Below are 21,258 nucleotides of genomic sequence, written 5' to 3' on the forward strand. Positions count from 1 at the left end.
AATCAATGCACGGGCGTAGACTACCATCCTTTTTGGAAACAAAAAAACACCCGCTCCTGCAGGAGACTTTGAAGGTCTGATGAACCCTCTTTGCAAGTTTTCCTCCACATAGTCTTGCATAACTTTAGTCTCAGGGCCAGAAAGAGAGTATAACCTTCCCTTGGGCAACTTGGATCCTGGAAGCAGATCAATGGCACAATCAAAGTCTCTATGTGGAGGTAGAGAATCAGCCACCTTCTTGGAAAACACATCCTGGAATTCACTATATGCAGAGGGCAGTTAATCCGGGAGCGGCTGCAGGAGCCGCCGAGACATGGTCAAACAGCTTTGAGAACAGTGAGTACTCCAGCGACTAATTTCTCCAAGATTCCAGTCGATCACGGGATTATGGAGATGAAGCCATGGATGACCGAGTATTAGCAGAACAGAAGGGCAATCAATGAGGAGAAGAGACAAGGTTTCAGAATGAAGAGACCCAACTGTAAGACAAAGGGGCGGAGTCGTGAAGGATATCCTGCCACCCGGTAACGGACCCCTGTCCAGACCGCAGACAGTAATAGCGGAATCCATTTTGATGAACGGAATTCCAATGGATTTGGCAAAGCTTGTATCCATAAAGTTGCCTGCGGCCCCGCTATCATTAAAGGCAGAGGTATCAGAAGAGTGTGATCCATAGGAAAGATTAGCGGGAACTATTAATGCATTTTTGGAAGAAATGAACTGCAGACCTAGATGAATCTCTTCCACCTTCTCTAGGCATGATCTTTTCCCGACTTGTTGGGACAGGAGAGCAGGAGGTGGCCTTTGGTTCCACAATATAGGCAGAGGCCTAAGGTGCATCCCCTAGATCTCTCTTCCTGAGTGAGGTGATAGGCGCCTAACTGCATCGGTTCCGCAGCTTCCATATTAGGAGAAGGCACAGAAAGAAACGTACTGGGAATGGATGCTTCCCTCTCAGTTCTTCTTTCCTTGAGGCATCTGTCAATTTTGATTGTAAGATGCATGAGTCCCTCCAGGGAAGTAGGTGAAGGATACTGTACCAGGGAATCCTTTATTTGCTCCGATAACCCTAAACGGAATTGGCTGCGTAAAGCTGGGTCATTCCACTCGCTATCAGTGGACCAGCGCCGGAATTCTGCAGCGTATTCCTCTGCAGAACTTCGGCCTTGTTTTAGGGATCTGAGGTGGCCCTCAGCGGAAGCTACACGATCCGGGTCATCATACAGAAGGCCTAGGGCTTCGAAAAAGGATTCCACGGACCTCAGAGAAGGACTGTCAGAAGGCAAGCTGAGGGCCCAGGACTGCGGGTCCCCCTGAAGTAAGGAAATCACAATGCCCACTCTTTGCTGTTCAGAGCCGGAGGAACGGGGTCAGAGACGGAAGTACAATTTACAGCTCTCCTTGAAGTTACGGAACAGATTCCTGTCCCCAGAAAATCGATCTGGCAAATTCAGCTTGGGTTCCATAGCAGGAACTGATTGGTCTTGTTGGGCTTGGGCTTGAGCGGCTCTGGTGGCCTCTTCCTGAGCTGACAGGCGTTGAACCAGGTTCTGGACCACTTGTGAGACGGACTGGATCTGTCCAGCCAGAATTCGGGCTGGAGAAAGGTTCGTCCCGTTATCTTCCATTGAAGCGAACTCTCCAATAATTTTTGGGCCGGTTATAATGTTAGGAACCCCACCAACCAATACAACACCATCCGGAGTCTACTCTGATGGTCAGGTGTTCGCTGGAGCCCCTAGTGGTGGGGACAGGCTTGGCTGCAGACTACAGAGGGTCGTGTGGCGTGTACTAGCGGCGGGGAACCCAGGAGCAGAGGATAATGGCAGACAGCAATTCCAAAGGACAGGCCGAGATCAGGGGTCACTTGCTAGGAAGAATCATCAGGAAACAAGCCAAAGGTCGAGGTCACGGGCAAATCAGCATAAACGGTGGTACAGGCCAAAAGGTCAAGGGCACAGGCAAACGGCAAATCCAGAAAACAGGCAGAGGTCATACACAGAAGGCAACAATCCAAAGGAACACCAGGAGTACAGAAGCAGGCAGCAACACAGGAACCAGGAAGCTATAACCGGCAGGGAGGCTAAGCCCTCCCTGCCTTAAATACTAAGTGTGACCAATCAGAGCCTAGCTCTGAAATTGCCCCCAGCCTATGCCTAATAGGTAATGAATTAATAATTAGCCCACAGGCTGGTTAATATACTGCGCACGCGCCCAGCTGCCCCACAGTGCCGGGATGCGGCGCTGGAGTGATTAGCGTCTGACCATGGCTAAGGCAACGGTCGGGCTGGCCCCAGAAATGACGTCCCGGTCGTCATAGCGACGGCCGGGTTGGAGGTAGGAGAGTCGCGGTGGCTGGGCACCGCCGCGGCTCGTAACAATATCTTAATATTTGTGGTCAATCAAATACAAACTTCTGGTGGGCGTGGCCTGGCAGAGCATGGCGTAGGGTGAGGATACCGGAGCTCCCCTGCCTAAATATCCTGGACGGACATCCTGCTGAACTACTGGCCCTCACTAAGTCAGTAGTCTGTGGTGGAATTGCCCTAGAACTAGTGGAGGCAAGTTGGGTGCATGCTGGAGGATCGGGCGGCTGTGACAGGCACGAGTGGTCGGAGCGCTGCTGAGACGGAATCTGCTGGCGGGAAGTGGACGGAGCTCATACCTGGGACCTGGTAGGTTGAAATACTTACTTGTCCTGAGTGGGGACGGCTGGCTCAGTAGAGAGAAGGCATCTGGCGGATGGAGAGGACGGAAGGGCTGTACCTGGGTTCCCGCTGTGTAGTGGGCTTAGGCGCCATCTTGGAAAGTAGTGCAGAGGCAGAGTGTATGCACCTGTGTGCTCCAACTGATATAATCTTGCCGTCTGGTGAAGCCTGTGTGTAGCGGTGGGTCTGCTGTTTGTGGCACAGTGAAGAGAATATTATGTGTACAGTCTAGAGCAGTTTGGAGGTCCTCTTTCTGTGAAATACCTGAATGCTGGGGCTGCCTGGGAGTGCATGTGTCTCAGTGGCCACTTATTACAGTGCTTTTATCCCCATTTGAGGCATCCAAGAGTTTGCTGTGGGTCTGATTGAGGACTGGGCGCTCTGCTGAAACATTCTACAGTCTGGTCTGTAAACTCTGTTCTGAGATCCTGAGCCTGGACAAAAATTCAGCTGGGGCCTGAGGGATTCGTCTTTGATCTTCCCCTGCGGTACGAGTAACCTGTATACAACCCTATATTTATTACACCTACTGATATCTACATAAGGGGTGTCACTATGGGTAAACACTCTACAAGTAATACTGCTGCTAGCAGGCTGGAGAAATATGCTCGTTCTAACCCAGCTGCAGCTTCAGGAGGAGCTCCTGCGTCTGAGCTGCAGGTACCCCAGTCTTCCAAGGATGCAGACTCGCCTGCTGATTCTACTCTTCAGGAAGTCCTGAAAGCTATCGCTGCCTCTGAAAAGAAGGTAATGGATACAATTGGAGACGGAGGCCCGCATCTCTATACTTGAAGATACTACAGTTCCTTTACCGCAGAAAGTTGCTGGTTTGGAAGCTCAGATGGTGTCGGTTAAACAGAAGATGTCAGATATGGAGGGTCACCTCAGACGCAGTAATATTCGACTGGTGGGTCTCCCTGAGAAGACAGAGGGGAATGCTCCGGAGACATTCTTGGAGAATTGGATGATCCAGTTGTTCGGCAGAGAGGAGTTCACGCCCTAGTTTGCGGTGGAGAGGGCACATCGGATCCCGACTCAGAGACCGCCTCCTGGTGCACAGCCGCGCACATTCATTGCCAAGATGTTACATTATAAGGATCGGGATGCTATCCTGCACCTGGCTCGGATTAAGGGCCCCTTGATGTACCAAAACCAAAGAGTAGCTGTATTTCCTGATTTCTCGTTGGATGTACAGAAAAGCAGAGCTCAATTTATATAGGTGAAGCGTCGTCTTCGTGAAATGCAATTGCCGTATGCTATGCTTTTCCTGTCAAGATTGAGGGTGGTTGCGGATGGAACTACCCTTTTCATAGGCGACTCACTGGTTGGATAGGAGAGCTCCTAGTGGTCTTCGTCCGGATTGAAGATGCTCCTGGTGACGTATTGATCTCCTGGACTGAGCTAATGCTATTAAAGATTGTGTGCATTTGATAGATATAATGTTTGAGATATGCTCCGTTAATGTATATCACTTTGATTTATGTTTATATATAACTGAAATGCTTTGATTGATATTGCAGTTTTTTGGATGGCTACGAAAATGTTAAGTATAAGGTGATATTATTTGAAACTGTTGGGTCTTATAGTTGGTGCTAATGGATTGGTTGGGTATGGAGGGTCAGAGGAGTACTAGGGTGAACTTGTGGGCTGGAGGGCTTCCCTTGCTTAAAGGGTCGCGGTCTCCCTCTCCTTTTTTCGGTGCAAACGGGTGTTTCTATAAGTACGCAGAGATAGTTGTGTGCACAGTTTAAGGAGATGTGGGGTAGTTGTAATGGGATCCAGGTATGTCTAAGTTGGGGGTGGATATACGGGGAGGGGGGTTGTTTGAATAGGGTAGGGTGTGGTAGGTTTTTTTCAATGCAGTGTCAAGTGTGGTGCTTTATCTTTATGCAAACCTTTTCAGATGTTGAGATTGATTGTTTTGGTATATGCTAATGTGGTTGACTGGTGGCTGGGTGTCTGCCTGGGTTGGAGGGGTTTGATTTCTATGTGGAAATGTCTCATGTATTCCCTGGTGTTATGGCGAATGGGAAGCTGAATATGGGGTCTATTAAAATCCTGACTTGGAATGTTCGTGACCTAAATGATAAAATTAAACGGTCTTTGGTCATATCCCAATTAAAAAAGTATGAGGCGGATGTTATATGTCTAACTGAAACTCATCTAGTGGGAGGTAAAGTGTTGGCCCTTAAGAAACCGTGGGTTGGATGGGCATATCATGCTACTCATACGGGTCATTCTAGAGGGGTATCTCTCCTTATACGTAAAAAAGTAAATTTTATTTTGGAAATGGTGGAATCTGACCCATTGGGTAGATATGTTTTTGTAAGGGGTATTTTTGATTTTAAACGTATAAACTTGCTGTCAGTTTATGTCTCGCCCCCTTATAGTGGTGAAGTTTTAAAAAAATGCAATGATTTTATCTCTCTTTCTCCTGACACTCCTGTGATTTGCTGTGGGGATTTCAATAATGTGTTGAATTCTAATGTTGATAGGTGGAGGGAGGTGGGGGATACTACACATGGCAGAAAATTGAAATTTGCTGATCTGGTGGAAGAGATGGGTTTGGTGGACGTGTGGCGTCTGAGACATCCGGTAGAGGTCTGTTTCTCATGTTATTCCACTTCATATAATGCCTTCTCACAAATTGATTTAGGACTTGTATCAAAGGGGCTGTTGCCGGCTGTCTCGGATGCTGCATATTTACCTAAATAGAAGTATGAATTGTTTCAAAAGAGAGTCTAGGCTGAGAGGTGATAGATTAGAAAAAGAGGTTGTGCGGTTGGAAGAGGTGTATCTTTCTTCTCATATGGCTTCTGACAGGCTGGCTTGGTTAGCGGTACAGAGAGAATGGTCGGATTACTTGTTAGATAAATCAAGACGTAAGTTGTTATTTGCTAAGCATACTCAATACTTTGAAGCGGATAAATGTGGCAGGTTTCTGGCGTATTTGGCTAGATCAGAGAGGGCGGCGGCTGTAGTGGCGGGAATTAGATACTTTGGGTGTTGTGCATACCTTGACCGAAGAGATCAGTGATGTTTTTTATGTATATTTTAAAGATGCTTATGCGTCTAGAGCTGAATACTCAGATTCTGATTTAGACACGTATCTGGTGGCTGTTTCCTTGCCTGAGCTAAGCGCAGATAGTAGAGAAAGTTTGGACTTGTCAATCACTGATGAGGAGATTGTAGCTGCGATATCCTCGTTTGCAAATGGCAGGGCTTTAGGCATAGACGGGATACCCATAGAACTGTATAAGAAGCATTTGGGGTTTTTTGTGCCTCGCTTGCAAGACATGTTTACAAATTTTAGAGATATGGGGTCTGTATCTCTGTCTGTCTGAAGCTCTTATAGTCCTTATCCCTAAAACGGGAAAGAATCCCTTGTTCCCGGAATCATACAGACCTATATCGTTACTAACAACGGATATTAAGATATTGGCAAAAATTTTGGCGTCACGTTTGAGGCGGGTGATTGGTGAGATTGTGCACTCTGACCAAACTGGTTTTATGCCGGGAAAATCTACGGTTATAAATTTGCGTAGGCTTTTTTGTCATCTGCTGTTGCCCCACCCTGCAGAGGAGGAGGCGGTGGTGTTATCGTTAGATGCTGGTAGGGCCTTTGACTCTGTGGAGTGGAGGTACTTGTGGGCGGTGCTGTTGAAATTTGGGTTTGGACCGGTTTTTGTTCAGTGGGTAAGATTGCTGTACTCTTGTCCTACAGCTAGATCTGTGTGAATGGCTTTGTGTCTCGTCAGTTTGTCATGGGCAGGGGTACCAGACAGGGGTGCCCTCTGTCCCCCACTCTGTTTGCCCTGGCCATAGAGCCGTTGGCATGTGCTGTTAGGATGCAGTCAGATATTACTGGATTGAAGATGGGCTGCAAGACGGACACCATTGGCCTTTACGCAGATGATATGCTGCTTTTTTTGTCCAACCCTGATAGGTCGCTACCTGCGCTTCTCCGAGTGGTCACAATTTTTGGTAGGTACCTGGGGCTTTTGATCAATTGGGATAAATCTAGTGTAACTCCGATTAAGGGTATTTGCCCTACGGGGCAAGTCTTACAGACTCCTCTTAAATGGACGCCAATATTTAAATATCTTGGTATCTGGATTTCTGGTGATATGGGTCAATATATCCAGCGTAATGTCCAGCCTCAGATTTACTATCTTAAGAGCCAGATCGGGATATGGAAACAGCTGCCATTAACGGTCACAGGTAGAATTAATCTGGTCAAAATGATAATCCAACCAAAGTTTCTGTATATTCTGCAGCAGTCGATATATATCCCTCATAGTATATTTAGTTATATTGAGCGTCTCATGGCTTCTTTGGTGTGGGCAGGCAAGAGAGCAAGAGTTAAGCTTGCCACTTTATATTGTTCTTGAGGGTCAGGGGGTTTGGCTTTGCCGAATCTGCGGCTTTATTATTTTGCTTCTCAGCTGACACATATAGAGGTATGGTTCCGGTAGCGGATGGGTGTGGATTTGCATGATTTTCTAGTCTCTGGGACAGGCTCTAAACATACACGGGTGCAGTTTCTTTTGGCTGGTAGAAAGTTTGGGGGTGATCCCCCTTTATTGATACAGGCCAGGCGCGGGCTGGCGGATTGCAGCCCGGGGGGCGCCCAGGCGGCCGCATCACATGACACGCGATGCGGCCATGTCCAATGACGTGGGATAATTTATAAATGCGCCTATGCAATGTGCTTTTTATGAAGATGTGCATTCCTTTTAAGGTTGCCTATTTGAACTATAAATATACAAGAAGCATTAGAAAGCCTTCTTTTAAATAGATATATGGTTGCAGTTGTTATTTCATCATCGGGAATTGAACTCATGACCCCAGCGCTGTGAGGCAGAAGTGTTAACCATTAAGCCACCGTGCTGTGGTTATTTGTTGTCTTTCTCATGGTTCAATTCAGGAGCTTTACTCAAAATTTTTCAGGCGCCTACACATTTTTTAGGGAGGAACGCGCTACTCTCACTTACCTTACTGGGCCAACAGTTGCGTGCTGCTCTGCTCTTCCTGCTTGGCTCATTAAGTATCCTGCTAAATAAGAACAGACCAGGGACTGGAGCAGCATGTGCTGGGACCTATAGCAGCTGCTATCCTAGTAGTTATGTGATGGCAACATCTTAATAACTGGTTTATGTACACCATTGGGAACTATGTGTAACCATTGAACAGTATATATTGTAGGGAAGTGTAAAGGTTTGTTGTAGGGCTGCTAATGGAGCTTTACATTTCACAAAGCATGTGGATGAAAAAGCTATGTTCAATTATCTGCTTTCTGGCCTAGGTATCTATATTAAACACTGTTACTGCATCATTCACTGTTTGCAACGGAGTTCAGCTCAGATGTGTTACATATGCCCCAGTGTCTGATCCCTAAGGGAGTTGTAGCTTGAGAAAAGCTACACACAGACTCACTGGCTGTGAAAGGGGCTGTTCAGTTTTGTGCAATCTGCTATTCAGACAGACTCCTCCATGTAGTCCTTTTGTTGAGATGAGGACCCCTCACCCCTGGGATACCATACTACATTTGGTTCCCTATCCAAAAGTGAAACTAGTAACTATTTCAAGCCCTATGCCTAAAATGGCCTCTATAACGTAAACATGGGAAAAGTTATTTATTTTACTTTGACATATATATCAAAATAATTAAACAAATATGTCCAATGTTGTAATTATTGTCTATTTATGGTATAAAAAATATAAAATATTTTAACCAACCACGCATTAGGCTCTATAACTGAATTTATGGCTAGACACTGCATGCCCATTCCTACCATGGCTATAGAGCCATGCAGTTGAAGACTTGTTAGCATTTACTATTTAGTGTATTGTTTTTATATTAGAAAAGTAACAGCCTTGTTATATGTTACAGTACTTTTGATAGACATGAATAATACAAGACTGTCATTGACTGTAGAAGAAGAAGGGGGGATGGGATGGTACATGATGAGTGCTATCAGATCAGATATCGGTGTTCTACTATGGCTCCCGCATTGTGTCTCTCTTAGTGACTGTTTAGTGTAGCTCTTGTTACTTAAAGATTCAGAAGAAATTTAATATCATTAAGAGAGCTGTAGCCTTTTAGCTGAAACACAATCCGCCCAGCAGATGTCCCATTTCAGAAAGTATTAATTACAAGGATTTAATGTCTTTTATACCGTAATACTGGGGTTGGGTAATATAACGTAGAACTCAGAAGACAATCATTCAGATCTAGTTGTCAACAGGAATATTTCTGGAGTTAAAGAAGATACATTGGATAGCTCTAGGGATATGTCCACCCCTGTTGTAATATGATTTATTTATAACTTTATTTTGGGTCCTGTAAGTGTGACAGCTGTACAAACCATTGAAATCAGGTTATACAATGGATTATGGTGATGTGGGCTAAGGCAGTGAGAGCCTTCCTATCAACTTGGAGAATTCATACGACTTTAAAAGTCACTATTATCCCATATACTAGAGAAAGGAGGGAGGGCATGTCACTCCATTAATTGTTAGGGGAGAGAATGCAAATCACCCTTTATTTGTCCCTGTAAGCCATCAATGGAAACTGTAGCACTGTTTCAGCACAGATATAGCCAGAATGTAGAACCATAAATTTAACTTGCAGCTGTTTTCATTGTGTTAGATTTACTCAAAGCACAATCCCAGAATTATTGTTTGTATCCCATTGGCCTAGGTTGGCAGTATATTGGTGATGCTTGAGAACCACAAGAAAACCTGTACTTTTGGTACTACTGACTTACAGAGTCCCCTGTTTTAGCATACACACAGAGCTAGTTCGTCTCAGACAAATGGGACACCGAGCTACACTAGGTAGTGTGTGTGAGTGAAAGAAAAACAGGAGAGGCACTCCGGTCCCTGAACAAATCATAATTGTTAAAAAATGTTATTGAAAATTTTATTATAAAATATTTATTTTCAGAAACAAAGGTGACATTGGTTAAAAATAGTTTTGTGTGTATAGTGTATATTAAAAATAATAATGAAGAAACCCTTCAGTGGCGTTATGGACAAATATCAGAGCAGGATCCTATTCAAAAATATCAGAATCCCATTGTATATTCTAACATGGGATACACAATATATCACCAGCTATTTGATCATTGCTGGGTATCTCAATAATAGTTCACAATATTGGCTTCCTTATTTGCACAAATAAAACATTTAAACCTAGTCCAAAGATTGGTAATTGTAGGGGGTAGACACATATAAGTAGACGCAAGGAGGTGATTATAATATATTTCGGTGTCGCTTACTGCAAAACAAACAATACGTATGCATGTAAACCCTTGGTGCTAATCATTGGGTTCAAATTAACCACCCATATATTACAGCACCCTTATTACCAAAACATACCTAAATGTACTTAAATCATCCCTAAATATGAGTCATGAGAGAGATTTGGTACATCTAACCCCTCCTAAGTTGGTTCCCTCTCTCATAAGTTGATTGGACTACCTAGAGCGTATAACTTATAGTGCTGACAAACTCAAAGTTACACAATCACGCATACACACTTCTTAGTCCGAATAGAGCATGTATCCTAATCAATTAGTATTCGTGTGTATTGGGCACAGTAGCCATTTAGCTAGGACTAGTTTACCAGGCATACATTCCCGATGCCGAACACCACTGTCAGGCTCCGTGACGTCAATGATGACGTCATTTCCCGATGTACATTTCACCTATGGCTTTGTCAAGGGAGTCCTGTGCCCATCCAGGACACAATAGCCACTAAACAGGGGGTGCAATGACCAAATAAATCCGGTGGAGGTGTTGGGCCTTGGTGAACTATAACATTAGCCCTTAAGTGTAAAGTGGCCATTTCCCAGCCACCCCCGCTTCCCCTCTGGTCCCTCAAAGTTTTCGGGCAAATATGCTTCATTTATACCAATTGCTGAGTCCATGCAGACAAGGAATTACATTTTTCACATGAAGCAACTTTGAAATATTAAAATAGAACTTTACAGTATCTACTTATCAACTAAGAAACCTCTGAGCCCATAGCCCTTTATTGTTCTCTGAGTGAAAGCCGGTGCCGGATGGGCTTAACTTTTTTTTGCAAAGTTACAAGAAGAAATCTGGCTCCTAAATACAACAGTGACAGTATCAGAATTTAAAGTATATGGGAAATGACTGTGAAAATAAAAATATCACATATACATTAATATACATGCTTTTGAATGAATACAGTAAAACATAATTAATATTATTCCATTTGTGTCATAATTTTAAGTCAATAGGAGTACTTCTACAGTGTGCTCATTAGACAAATTGTGATTCTAACACCGTAAGGTTGTATATAGTCCATTTCTTTATCTTCAAGCTTGTCTATTCAAGTTGCATCAGCAGGTTGATCTTTTATTTTTACATTTTTCTCTCTGACAGGGAACCCTCAACTGCAACCTGATGGGAATTGTCATATTTATCACATATACACAGTAGGAGGATCCAAGGTTCGGTGACGGCGCAATAATTGAGATGGCAAGACTCCGCAGGAAAGCATGTATAGCTCTTTTTCTTTTCACTCTCTTCATTTTTGGAACCATGATGGGCTTGAGAACATTGAAGCCCACTGATGGCTTTTCTGACCTTGCGCCTGGTCTAGAACTTATGCCCTTTGGTGAGCAGTCAGAGAGACGCTCTGTTTCCAATGTGGTTATTTCCCAGCCACAAGGCACCACAAATGCAGCTGAGCAAACAAAAGTGTATTATGATCTACACGTTTTTTATTACATGTGGTATGGGAACCCTAAGTTTGACAATAATTATATTCATTGGGATCATGTGATGGTACCTCATTGGGATCCCAAAATATCTGCAAGTTACCCTAAAGGTAGACACAGCCCTCCTGAAGACATTGGCTCCAGCTTCTATCCTGAGTTAGGACCCTACAGTTCCAAAGACCCTGAGGTCCTAGAAGAGCATATGAGGCAGCTCAGAGCAGCAGCTATAGGTAAGATCCAGTATAGAATTAAGGTACATCCACTCTCACACATCACTGTAGTAATGCTCTTATAGGTTATAATACCTAAAAGGGTCTCTGAGTTAAGGTTTGAAATAAATTAATTCTGGTCTATAACAAAAGCATTTATGGTTTATTTTATTTTTGACCCTCCTGGCCAACGTAGCCTAAACCGCTTACGGAGGTATATAACATTTTTCATACAACCATGGTAAAGTTATACATTGCTGAATTAAACTGCCTCTGATAAATAAATTTCAACATGAACATGACAAGCCAGTAAATGTGCCATTCTTACTAGATAATTGTTTCTACACTATGATCTTCAAGCACCCTTAATAGTCCAGGTTTTAAGTATATTCATTATTTAATATATGGCACTTAACTCAATCATTTTGATTCAATCACATGTGCTCAAGCATGGATATTCTTAAAACCTGGACTGTTACTAGGCCAAGAATACATTTGATTAAAATGAGCTGTATTTTAAGACAAAAACTGAAGTTTATTTTATTAAAAGAGTGGAACTAAAGTCGTAGGTTGGACTTTGATGTAATGTTGGCAGTTTTGCATTGGGCACCTCTGGAGACTTTTCCACCTATCTGCATACCTAGGCATGCTTACAGTTTGTGAAAGCTTCTCCCAAGATTGGAGAATGGGCATAGACTTTGAAGTGCACTATATGAACCATTTAGATTCACTGGTGCAATTACCAAGATGTTTTGACTTGGGTCTTTAGTGCTCTATATAAAATACTTCCAACCTGCTCTATGGGCAATTTGTTTTCTAACAAAGTTGTTTTTCTACAATACTTATAACAAAGATCAGGTCCTTGGCAAAGCTGCACTTTGGACACTTCTGTTTTTCAAACTATGTTGTTTAATGCAAGTCATTTCAAAGAATACTTCAGAAAGAGACATCACCTGATTCTGTTATATTCTTCACAACACAACTAATATGATGTTGCCCCATAAGGTATCCTCTAAGCAGTAGGGCACACCATCCTTGTATCACACAGAAGTACTCTATGGAACACTGTTGGGCATGCCAGTTCTCCATCTGGGGACCAGTAAAGAGTCCAGGGGAGCTTAGAAACCATGGACCATGATTTGGGGAGCAAAATGTAAGCAAGCCCAGAAAGTAATATCACTGCATATAACAGAGTATGCTGTGACAGTTTTTCTCCTCTTTAATACATTCCCACCATCTTATTTTGGAACTACTGCATGTCACAATTCTGGGCAATTAAGAAGCTTCTACCTGGGCTACAACTTCACCCAAAGGAGAATAACACAGACCTCAATTAAGTTCTAACATCCCACTGCAGTATGACATAAAGAACCGTTCTATTCATTATCACTTGATCTCTCATTAGTAATCCCAAAGTGATTTAACTTTAAAGCAAAACTCTGTGCTCAGACTCCTCTTATCTTCTCTGGTGCTTTTGAATCCACTCAAGCTCTCTCCATAATGCCTGGCCCCAACCCTTGTCATCTACAATTAGCATTCTGTGTTCTGGAGGAGAGTTGTGTAACAAATGCAACACTTGATTGGAGTAGCTGTAGCTTCCGTTCAGTAAGGTTCTACATTAATTGCGCAAAAAACAGCCTGGGAAGGTTTGAATTATCTGGGGTGGGGACTGACTTTAGATTTATTTAAAGAGCACATGTTGCTGTCTTGTGTGTACCATCTTGAGAAAGTTATGACTAGGAATTATGGCACCTGTGTGGCTGGTCTGGGATTTTGGCAGAAAAAGGGATCTTTGAAGTCTCTGCGGACACTGTCACTTTGTTGAACTGCCAAAGCGGGAGGATATCGAACTCAGTCCTTACCCCGCAAAACTCTGTAAACTTTCAATATAGTCCCTTTAGGGTACGGGTGTTTAGTCAGCTGTTTGTGCATCAAACCCCCTGGCTTTTGTTGCTTACATTATTTGTATCCTCTGTGTTCTCTCATTTATTTATAAAATAAAGCACATTTGTACTTTTCCAGTTGTTTGATTAAGTTATTCAGAACTTGTAGAGGTACCCTCACATAAACACATAAGGCTGCTTTCAGGCTGACCAGCTAGCGCTGAGTGGGCAAAAGAACTAAACATAAGTCCGGTATCCTCATACCCATCTACATAATGAATTACTATTGTAAAATTCCTGTTGTGTTTTCTATAGATAGGATTGATAATGGGTTATCAGCATGGGTCTGATTTCTCTATAAAATGTTTTTGTTACAGGAGTGCTGGTGCTGTCATGGTATCCGCTTGGCACAGCAGATGAGAACGGTGAAGCAGTAGAAAACCTGGTACCCTTGGTTCTGGATGCTGCCCATAGATATAACATAAAGGTAACAGTCAGCATGAGTTCTGTAGGAGCCTCCTTATATGCAAGGCTACAGTCAGTGGACACCAGTTAACTTGTCTTCCAATACAAAACATTCGTAGCTGTACTATGGAGCACAAAAAATGGTCATCTTCTGTGATTAATATTCCTGCATATGTTTGAATAAAATGCCCTTTGGATTTTTCATGTTCCATTTCAAAATCCGTTTGGTCATTTGTCATCAAACAATGTACACAGGTAAGGCACAGATGGAGGCCATTATTAAACCAGTGTGTCATTTCGATAAGTCATTTCTTAACATACAAAAATGTGCCCCCACAGAGTGCCTGTTTCAGTTTATATGAGAAGTCGAGATGGTGATCTTATTGTGACAAAGTGTTGTGTGTGTCTAACGTATAAGCACTTTTTTAGTAACATTTGCTCATCGTACAATCAACGTTATTTTGTCATGCTAAACAGTGCCCCAATCCATAAAAACTAGGGCATAAGAGCATTATAGCAAGCAAAAAAGGCACCTAATAAAACAGGAAACATTATTTGCAAATAATCTCATTGTGTACTATTTGTCACACTGGGAATTGTGTAGGAAAAAAACAGGACACAAACTGATGACAAGGATGAAGCTTTTACAGCTATACAAATAACAATAAAAACCCTCAAATACCATCAGGAAAACAGACTGAGGGCTCGTTCACATGGGTGCACTGGGAGAATGGGCTTTAGGTTTTCCATGCACTTTCCATACATTGCGCTTTTACCAGTACAATCTACTGTACTAGTATTGTCATATGTCTGTAGAATTCTAACTGTGACCCAGTGTTGTAACACAAACCACGGAATCATAAGCAGATAGCTGTGCTAACCAGTAGAATAATTAGCTTTTCCTCCCTTTTCTAATATTGATCTGTAGCAATTTTTACAAACAGTTTAAATATGGTAAGAGATGATTTTAAGTACATTAATCCCACAGAGATTCACATATCAGTGTAGGCAATATGTTATAGGCAACTTTTCCAGTCTGCTGACTCCCTTCACCTCCCCATCACCACATTAATTGAAACCTCTTAATACTTAAAATATGTATTATAGACACAAGCTAAACCAGCCTGTATATTCCTTTACTGATCATTATTTCATAAATGGCAATTCATATTTTTATTTGAAATTTATTGTAGTCCATTAAATACTTGTATTATGATGGATTATTATGTAAGATGATAATTCATATAAAATGTATATCCAAATTACCTTCTGTAATTAACTTTTCTCTAATTTGCATAGGAGAGTCGTGTGAACCGATACTATCTAAGAAAAGTCCCATTCACCCTTATTTAAACCATCAATATAACATACCTCCCAACTATCCCGATTTGAGGGCTCTGTCCCGCTATCCCAATTGGGACAGCGTTGTCCTGTGGGTAGGAAACTCGCTGCTGCTTTGCATGGCAGAGCAGCGGTGAACAGATGCCAGTGCGTGTGGTAATGACTGGAGTGTGGGAGGGAGGGGAGTACGGGGCAGCCTAACACTTCAAAAGCGCTAGGCATATCCCTGGGTGTGTGGTTATGCCTCCATCATGAAGTGGCCACGCCTCATTGTTACATGGCCACGCTGTCTTGATGCGGGATACCCAAATGTTGGGAGGTATGATATAGGCAATGAAATTTAATGGTGCTAGAAGTTACGGATAAGTTGCACTAAAACTGTATTCTGTAGTATTACAACAAGAAATGATGCAACTGCTCCCACACAGCCCACTCATATTGTTAGATGAAGCCAAAAACATCCAAAAATACATAACGCATAAAAGCACTAATATATTTAAATTGCATTCAAACCATAATAACAAAAATAAAAGCAACACAAGTCAAAAAGCACTGCAAAATGTACCTGTCATGCAGTTTAGGAAACACCTAATGTAATAGTGCAGTTATTGACATACAGTACATAACATTGTTATGTACTGTGTGTTAAGACTGCCTCTCCCTCTCTGTGCTAGAACTGCCCTAGGCATTATTGGAATTAGCTGCTAGTGTGGGAAGTAGTCCCTGTGACACTTGAATCATGTGATCATTTGAAATAACTAAAACATCATGAAAATGACAGCAATTCTATAGTAAAGGGGGGAAATTACCAATGAGTGTGTGGGTATGTATGTGTGTGTTTGTATGTGTATGTATGTATGTATGTATGTATGTATATATATATATATATATATATATATATATATATATATATATATATATATATATATATATATATATATATATATATGAGTGTATTAAGGCATATGCTCTTTTATTAAATTAATACTACAAGCAAGATCAATTTTACAATAAGGAGTGTTTGATAAAAAAACAAAATAATGCAGCTAATTTCTGAAAGTGCAAACATGCAATGCAAATACAAATTTTGTGGCACCTACATTATGTAAATGTTCCCAGTTTGGCAGATCAGCATATGGATTTGATGGACATTATCCTTGATGTGTATGGATTAGGCGCATGAGTACTCCTACTTTTAGAGAAAACGAGATTAACTAACTAATATGCTTTTCACATATAGCAGCCCACTCGGTTGCACAAATCAGAGGTGATTACCGGCAAGGGATACTGGGAAACAGTCCGAAGAAACCACAGAGGATCCAAGTTCAGAAGCAGAGGGCATGCTCGATGGAAAGGCCAGATATAGCAACAGTTGAGCAGATGCAGGACGATATTAGTTTGCAGGAGAATAGTCCAAAACCAAGCTCAAGACCTGTATATAACGGGAAAATCAAGAGTGAGAAAAGGTCAAAACACCAGAGAACCACAAGTAACAGTGCATCTAGGAACAAAACAAAACCACTGGCACTGTACGGCATATACCCCCAGTTTATACAGGTGCATAATGCCTATATATGACCCTGGTGCGAGTTCCAGCACAGCAGGACGTGCTGCTGTGAGGGCAATTTAATTTAAATAGTTTAGTATTACATGGGCAATTGTGTGAAAGTGACATGTAGCAGTTAATGGAAATGCAGTAAGGTGTAGTGCACTGCTGAGAGCATTCATGGCAGTGCTTCTCTTACAGCCAGCCCACAGCCTCCCCAGCTCCCCACAAATGTTCTCCTTAATATGTTGTATTTTATTTAATTCAGTGAAGACTATCGCCAAGCAAGATAATCAATTAAATGTGTTTTATACTTTGTCTATACTGCAGGTGGCATTTCACATCCAGCCGTACAAGGGACGTGATGACCGCACATTGCATGAGAATATTAAATACATAATTGACAAGTAAGTTTATTGAGTATCTGTTTTATTCAATGTATTGTTATTATAGGAAACATAGAAAATTATATATGGTAAAGCAATTTACTGTCTTATAACTTGTTCCTTTCCCTGTATCGGTTCCTGAATTTATGGGGGAATAGAAAGTATTTTTTCTGTCATTAATCAATATAGTTCCACACTTATTAGCTGAGAAGTAAGTAGTGTGAAATAGCTGGGTCTGGGTTGGTAAAAATTTAATCTGCACTTTAAAATGGTTCTCTCTCTCTAGAATTGTTTTATTCCTTTTTGACTTAACCATCTCTTACTCCACCAAACATCCCAACCCCAAACCTCCCAATAGTTCTGCAGTTAGTACTTATTTGTAAAGTGTATTGAGCTATGGGTATTTGCAGGCTAATAGTTTAATAATGTTTGTTTATTGGTTGTGTTCTTTTGTAATAGAGACATTAGTTATTTATATCAAAGTATATTAGCTTAAACTCATATCACTGAGACTTTACAACTGACCACACATAAAGGACTGGTGTGGCCCCAAAATAAGTGGTGCCCAATAATGATCCGATTGTAATTGCTTAGATTGCTGGGCATGCTAAGATCATTACTGGGACAGTCAGTTGACTGTTATCAGCTTGTATGTATGCTCAGTTCCCCATATGGTCCAGAAGTGATCCGGTCACCCAGCCTGAGCACCAGGTGGCTGGTTCTCATCCAGTTTGACCAGTCGCATATATTGGAAAGTTAGACCGTGAATCTGTAATGTATCATTTGGGTCGAGTATGAGGATCTCCTGTGTATGGCCTACTTAATAGTATTACAATTTGATAATATCAAATCACTGCAAATATTAAGTAATTTCTTGACTATTGTTCTTGTTTATCACATATTTCTTTTCTCTCTCTCTTGTTAGTTTTGGATCCCATGCAGCTTTCTACAGATATAGAACAAGTACCAGCAAAAGCCTTCCACTCTTCTACATTTATGACTCTTATCTAACTCCACCCGAGTCCTGGGCAAACCTACTGACAGTGACTGGCTCCCATTCTATCCGTAACACTCCTTACGATGCAGTCTTTATTGGCCTATTGGTAGAGGAGGGACATAAGCATGACATTCTAACAGCTGGATACGATGGAATTTACACATACTTTGCCTCCAACGGCTTCTCCTTTGGTTCCTCCCACCAGAACTGGAAAACCATCAAAAGCTTTTGTGATACCAACAACCTCATGTTTATCCCAAGTGTTGGACCTGGTTACATAGATACCAGCATTAGACCATGGAACAACCACAATACCAGGAACAGGGTCAATGGAAAGTATTATGAGACAGCTCTTCAGGCTGCTCTCACTGTCCGACCAGAAATAGTTTCTATCACATCTTTTAATGAATGGCACGAAGGGACCCAAATAGAAAAAGCCACTCCAAAAAAAACAGCCACTCGCCTCTATCTAGACTACTTGCCACACCAGCCTGACCTTTACCTTGTTCTTACCAGGAAGTGGGCAGAACATTTTAACAAGGAGAAAGATCAATGGCTTATGTGAACATGTAGTGGTACATGGTACAAGTCTACCTGGAAAGAAATAAAGCATCTCTTGTTCCTACTCTGACTGAATCAGTGTGGACTACAGAGAAGATGCTGACACACGGAGTACCAAAGATGTGCCAGAGTTTGTGCCAATATCAGCTAACCGTAAAGCTGTTTTGCACATCTTCTCATTGGGGGTTTCATTTTGTGATGGAGGATGTAGACTGGGGCTGCAATTTGTTGAGACTTGTTTAGGATTGAATAGCAGCCTGGAAAAACGGAATCAAAACTAAGTGATATTCATGTGAAATTGTGTCATTGGTAATATCCCAGGAGAGTGGATGCAGAAACAAAGGCATTGTTATGTAGTGTCTTTGAAAGGTGTACCCTTGAAATCAGACTTACATTATGTTTCATAGAAGATATTAAAAACTTATGTGTCCATAAGACAGACTTTCTAAATATCACTTAATCAACTTCAAAAAAGATGCCTGAGCAAATTACATCATGAACAATTAAATCTACATTTGAAAACCCAGCTTAAACATTGATACTCTGTTTGTCCCCTTGTGGCAAGATCATTATAAATTGTATGAACAAGCTACAAACACATTTTTTATAGCTCACTGAATCCAAATACTAAGTATTCTAATTGTACTGTATACTGCATAAACATTCAAGGAATAATATATTAAAATAATATCCTCTCCCCTAATATAATATAAACTAATATAATAGCAGGAACTCTTTATTCAACTATTATCTAGGCCACAACACCTGGAGTATCTCTTGTTTTTGAACAGGTCTCCAAGCAGTGTGTCAGACAGGCTCTCCTTTAAAATATATATAGGTGTTTTATTGTGAATACATTTACCTGCCACCACTGTTTCCTTGTTTGACACATTGTTGATTTTATTAGGTAAATAGGAGAAACAGAGAAATAAATGTGTACCTTTCTTATCATGGCTTAAGCAAGACTTTTTAACCTCTTAGTGACCAGACCAATTTTTGCTCTTGATCTGGTTCAATGGAGAGTAACCCGCATGTTTGTTAGGGTATCCAGGTGAATTTTGTATTTATTTTTTATGACAAATTGGACTTTCTTCTGGTAGGATTTTTAAAATGGATTAATTTTCTTTTCTTTGCATAACACTGGCAAAATCCGACAGGAATGGTGCAAACATATTTATGAGTCAAACATACATTATTTTCACACATTTAGGGCTAGATTTACTAAACTGCAGGTTTGCAAAAGTGGAAATGTTGCCTATAGCAAGCAATCAGATTCTAGTTATTTATTTAGTACAATCTACAAAATGACAGCTAGAATCTGATTGGTTGCTATAGGCAACATCTCCACTTTTTCAAACCCGCAGTTTAGTAAATATATCCCTTAGTACCACCACAAAAATATACCACAGGATAAAATACATTTACTTACTTTTCCTGTTTATTTAGATACCAAATACATGTAGTTTAGGTGGCCTGTAGGGTCTAGAAGTGTGTGTGTGTGTGTGTGTGTGTGTGTGTGTGTTTTCTTTCTATGTTACTTTTCTTTACTTTTATTTAATATTGACTATTTTATCAGTGTATAACCCAGTGGGTCAAAATAGTGCACCACCTAGTGAAAATATTTTACTAACATGCTGGGTCTCCGTTTCTCCTACAGTCGCCCTAAGCCCAGAGGAATGGAAGATTGTGAGCAGGAGGACCAATCACAATCTGCAATTAAGTGTTTCATTTGCCAGTTTTGTATTACAGAATGGCTCCATGTAGCAGGCCCTGGGACAAGGAGGAGAGGCGCATTAGTAAAATCTTTTCAATAGGTGTTAGATTTGACAGTGCTTTTTAAAGCTGCACTGTCTTCCTAGCTGGCCCAAATATTTTCTTCTACTTACAATGTTCATTTAGTGAAGAAATGTTGAACAAGCATATTACACATGCAAGGATATAGTATTGCAATTGGTACAAATATAACATTGCCTGTAAATTGGTTGGAATGTAAATCATTAATAAACAGGTGCTGATGACTTATTAAAACAATGTGCAGAATGTTTGTTTTTAACTTGCTACTACCACATTAACATAATGTATATGTAGAAGTAAAACTGTAAGCCTGACCTGAAGTGGGCCATTCATTTGGGGATAAGAGCTAAGTTAACCTGTCCATGCAGCAGGTAGAGACCCTGCTGGGAACTTCAAGAATATTGTTCCAGTCTGAATCATCTATAGGTCCCACAGCCACCTAGGATATGAGTGGTAGAGCATACTGCACTGGGGTGGAGGCGCAGGGCAGACAAAACGCCTAAAAACGTTCAATCCAGGAGGTGTACAAAAATAGCATGCCTAAGGTGAAGATTTAATGAAATAATAATGTTATGGTATGTGAAATTCTGCTTTAAGTAGGGATGTGCACCGGCC

General features: G+C 41.4%; 1 protein-coding gene across 1 annotated transcript in view; it reads left to right on the plus strand.

The window, feature by feature from the left end:
- Positions 1–20,897, plus strand: part of MANEAL (mannosidase endo-alpha like) — a 43,333-nt gene extending 22,436 nt beyond the window's left edge. Inside the window, exons 2-5 of the mRNA XM_075195397.1 lie at positions 11,124–11,691; positions 13,931–14,040; positions 17,236–17,312; positions 18,217–20,897. Of these exons, the coding sequence (XP_075051498.1) occupies positions 11,217–11,691; positions 13,931–14,040; positions 17,236–17,312; positions 18,217–18,853 (1,299 nt within the window). The 5' untranslated portion in view covers positions 11,124–11,216 and the 3' untranslated portion in view covers positions 18,854–20,897. The remainder of the gene's footprint in view (positions 1–11,123; positions 11,692–13,930; positions 14,041–17,235; positions 17,313–18,216) is intronic.
- The last annotated feature ends 361 nt before the right edge of the window (positions 20,898–21,258 follow it).

This window comes from Mixophyes fleayi, chromosome 2 (assembly GCF_038048845.1).
Source record: "Mixophyes fleayi isolate aMixFle1 chromosome 2, aMixFle1.hap1, whole genome shotgun sequence".
Classification (NCBI taxonomy): domain Eukaryota; kingdom Metazoa; phylum Chordata; class Amphibia; order Anura; family Limnodynastidae; genus Mixophyes; species Mixophyes fleayi.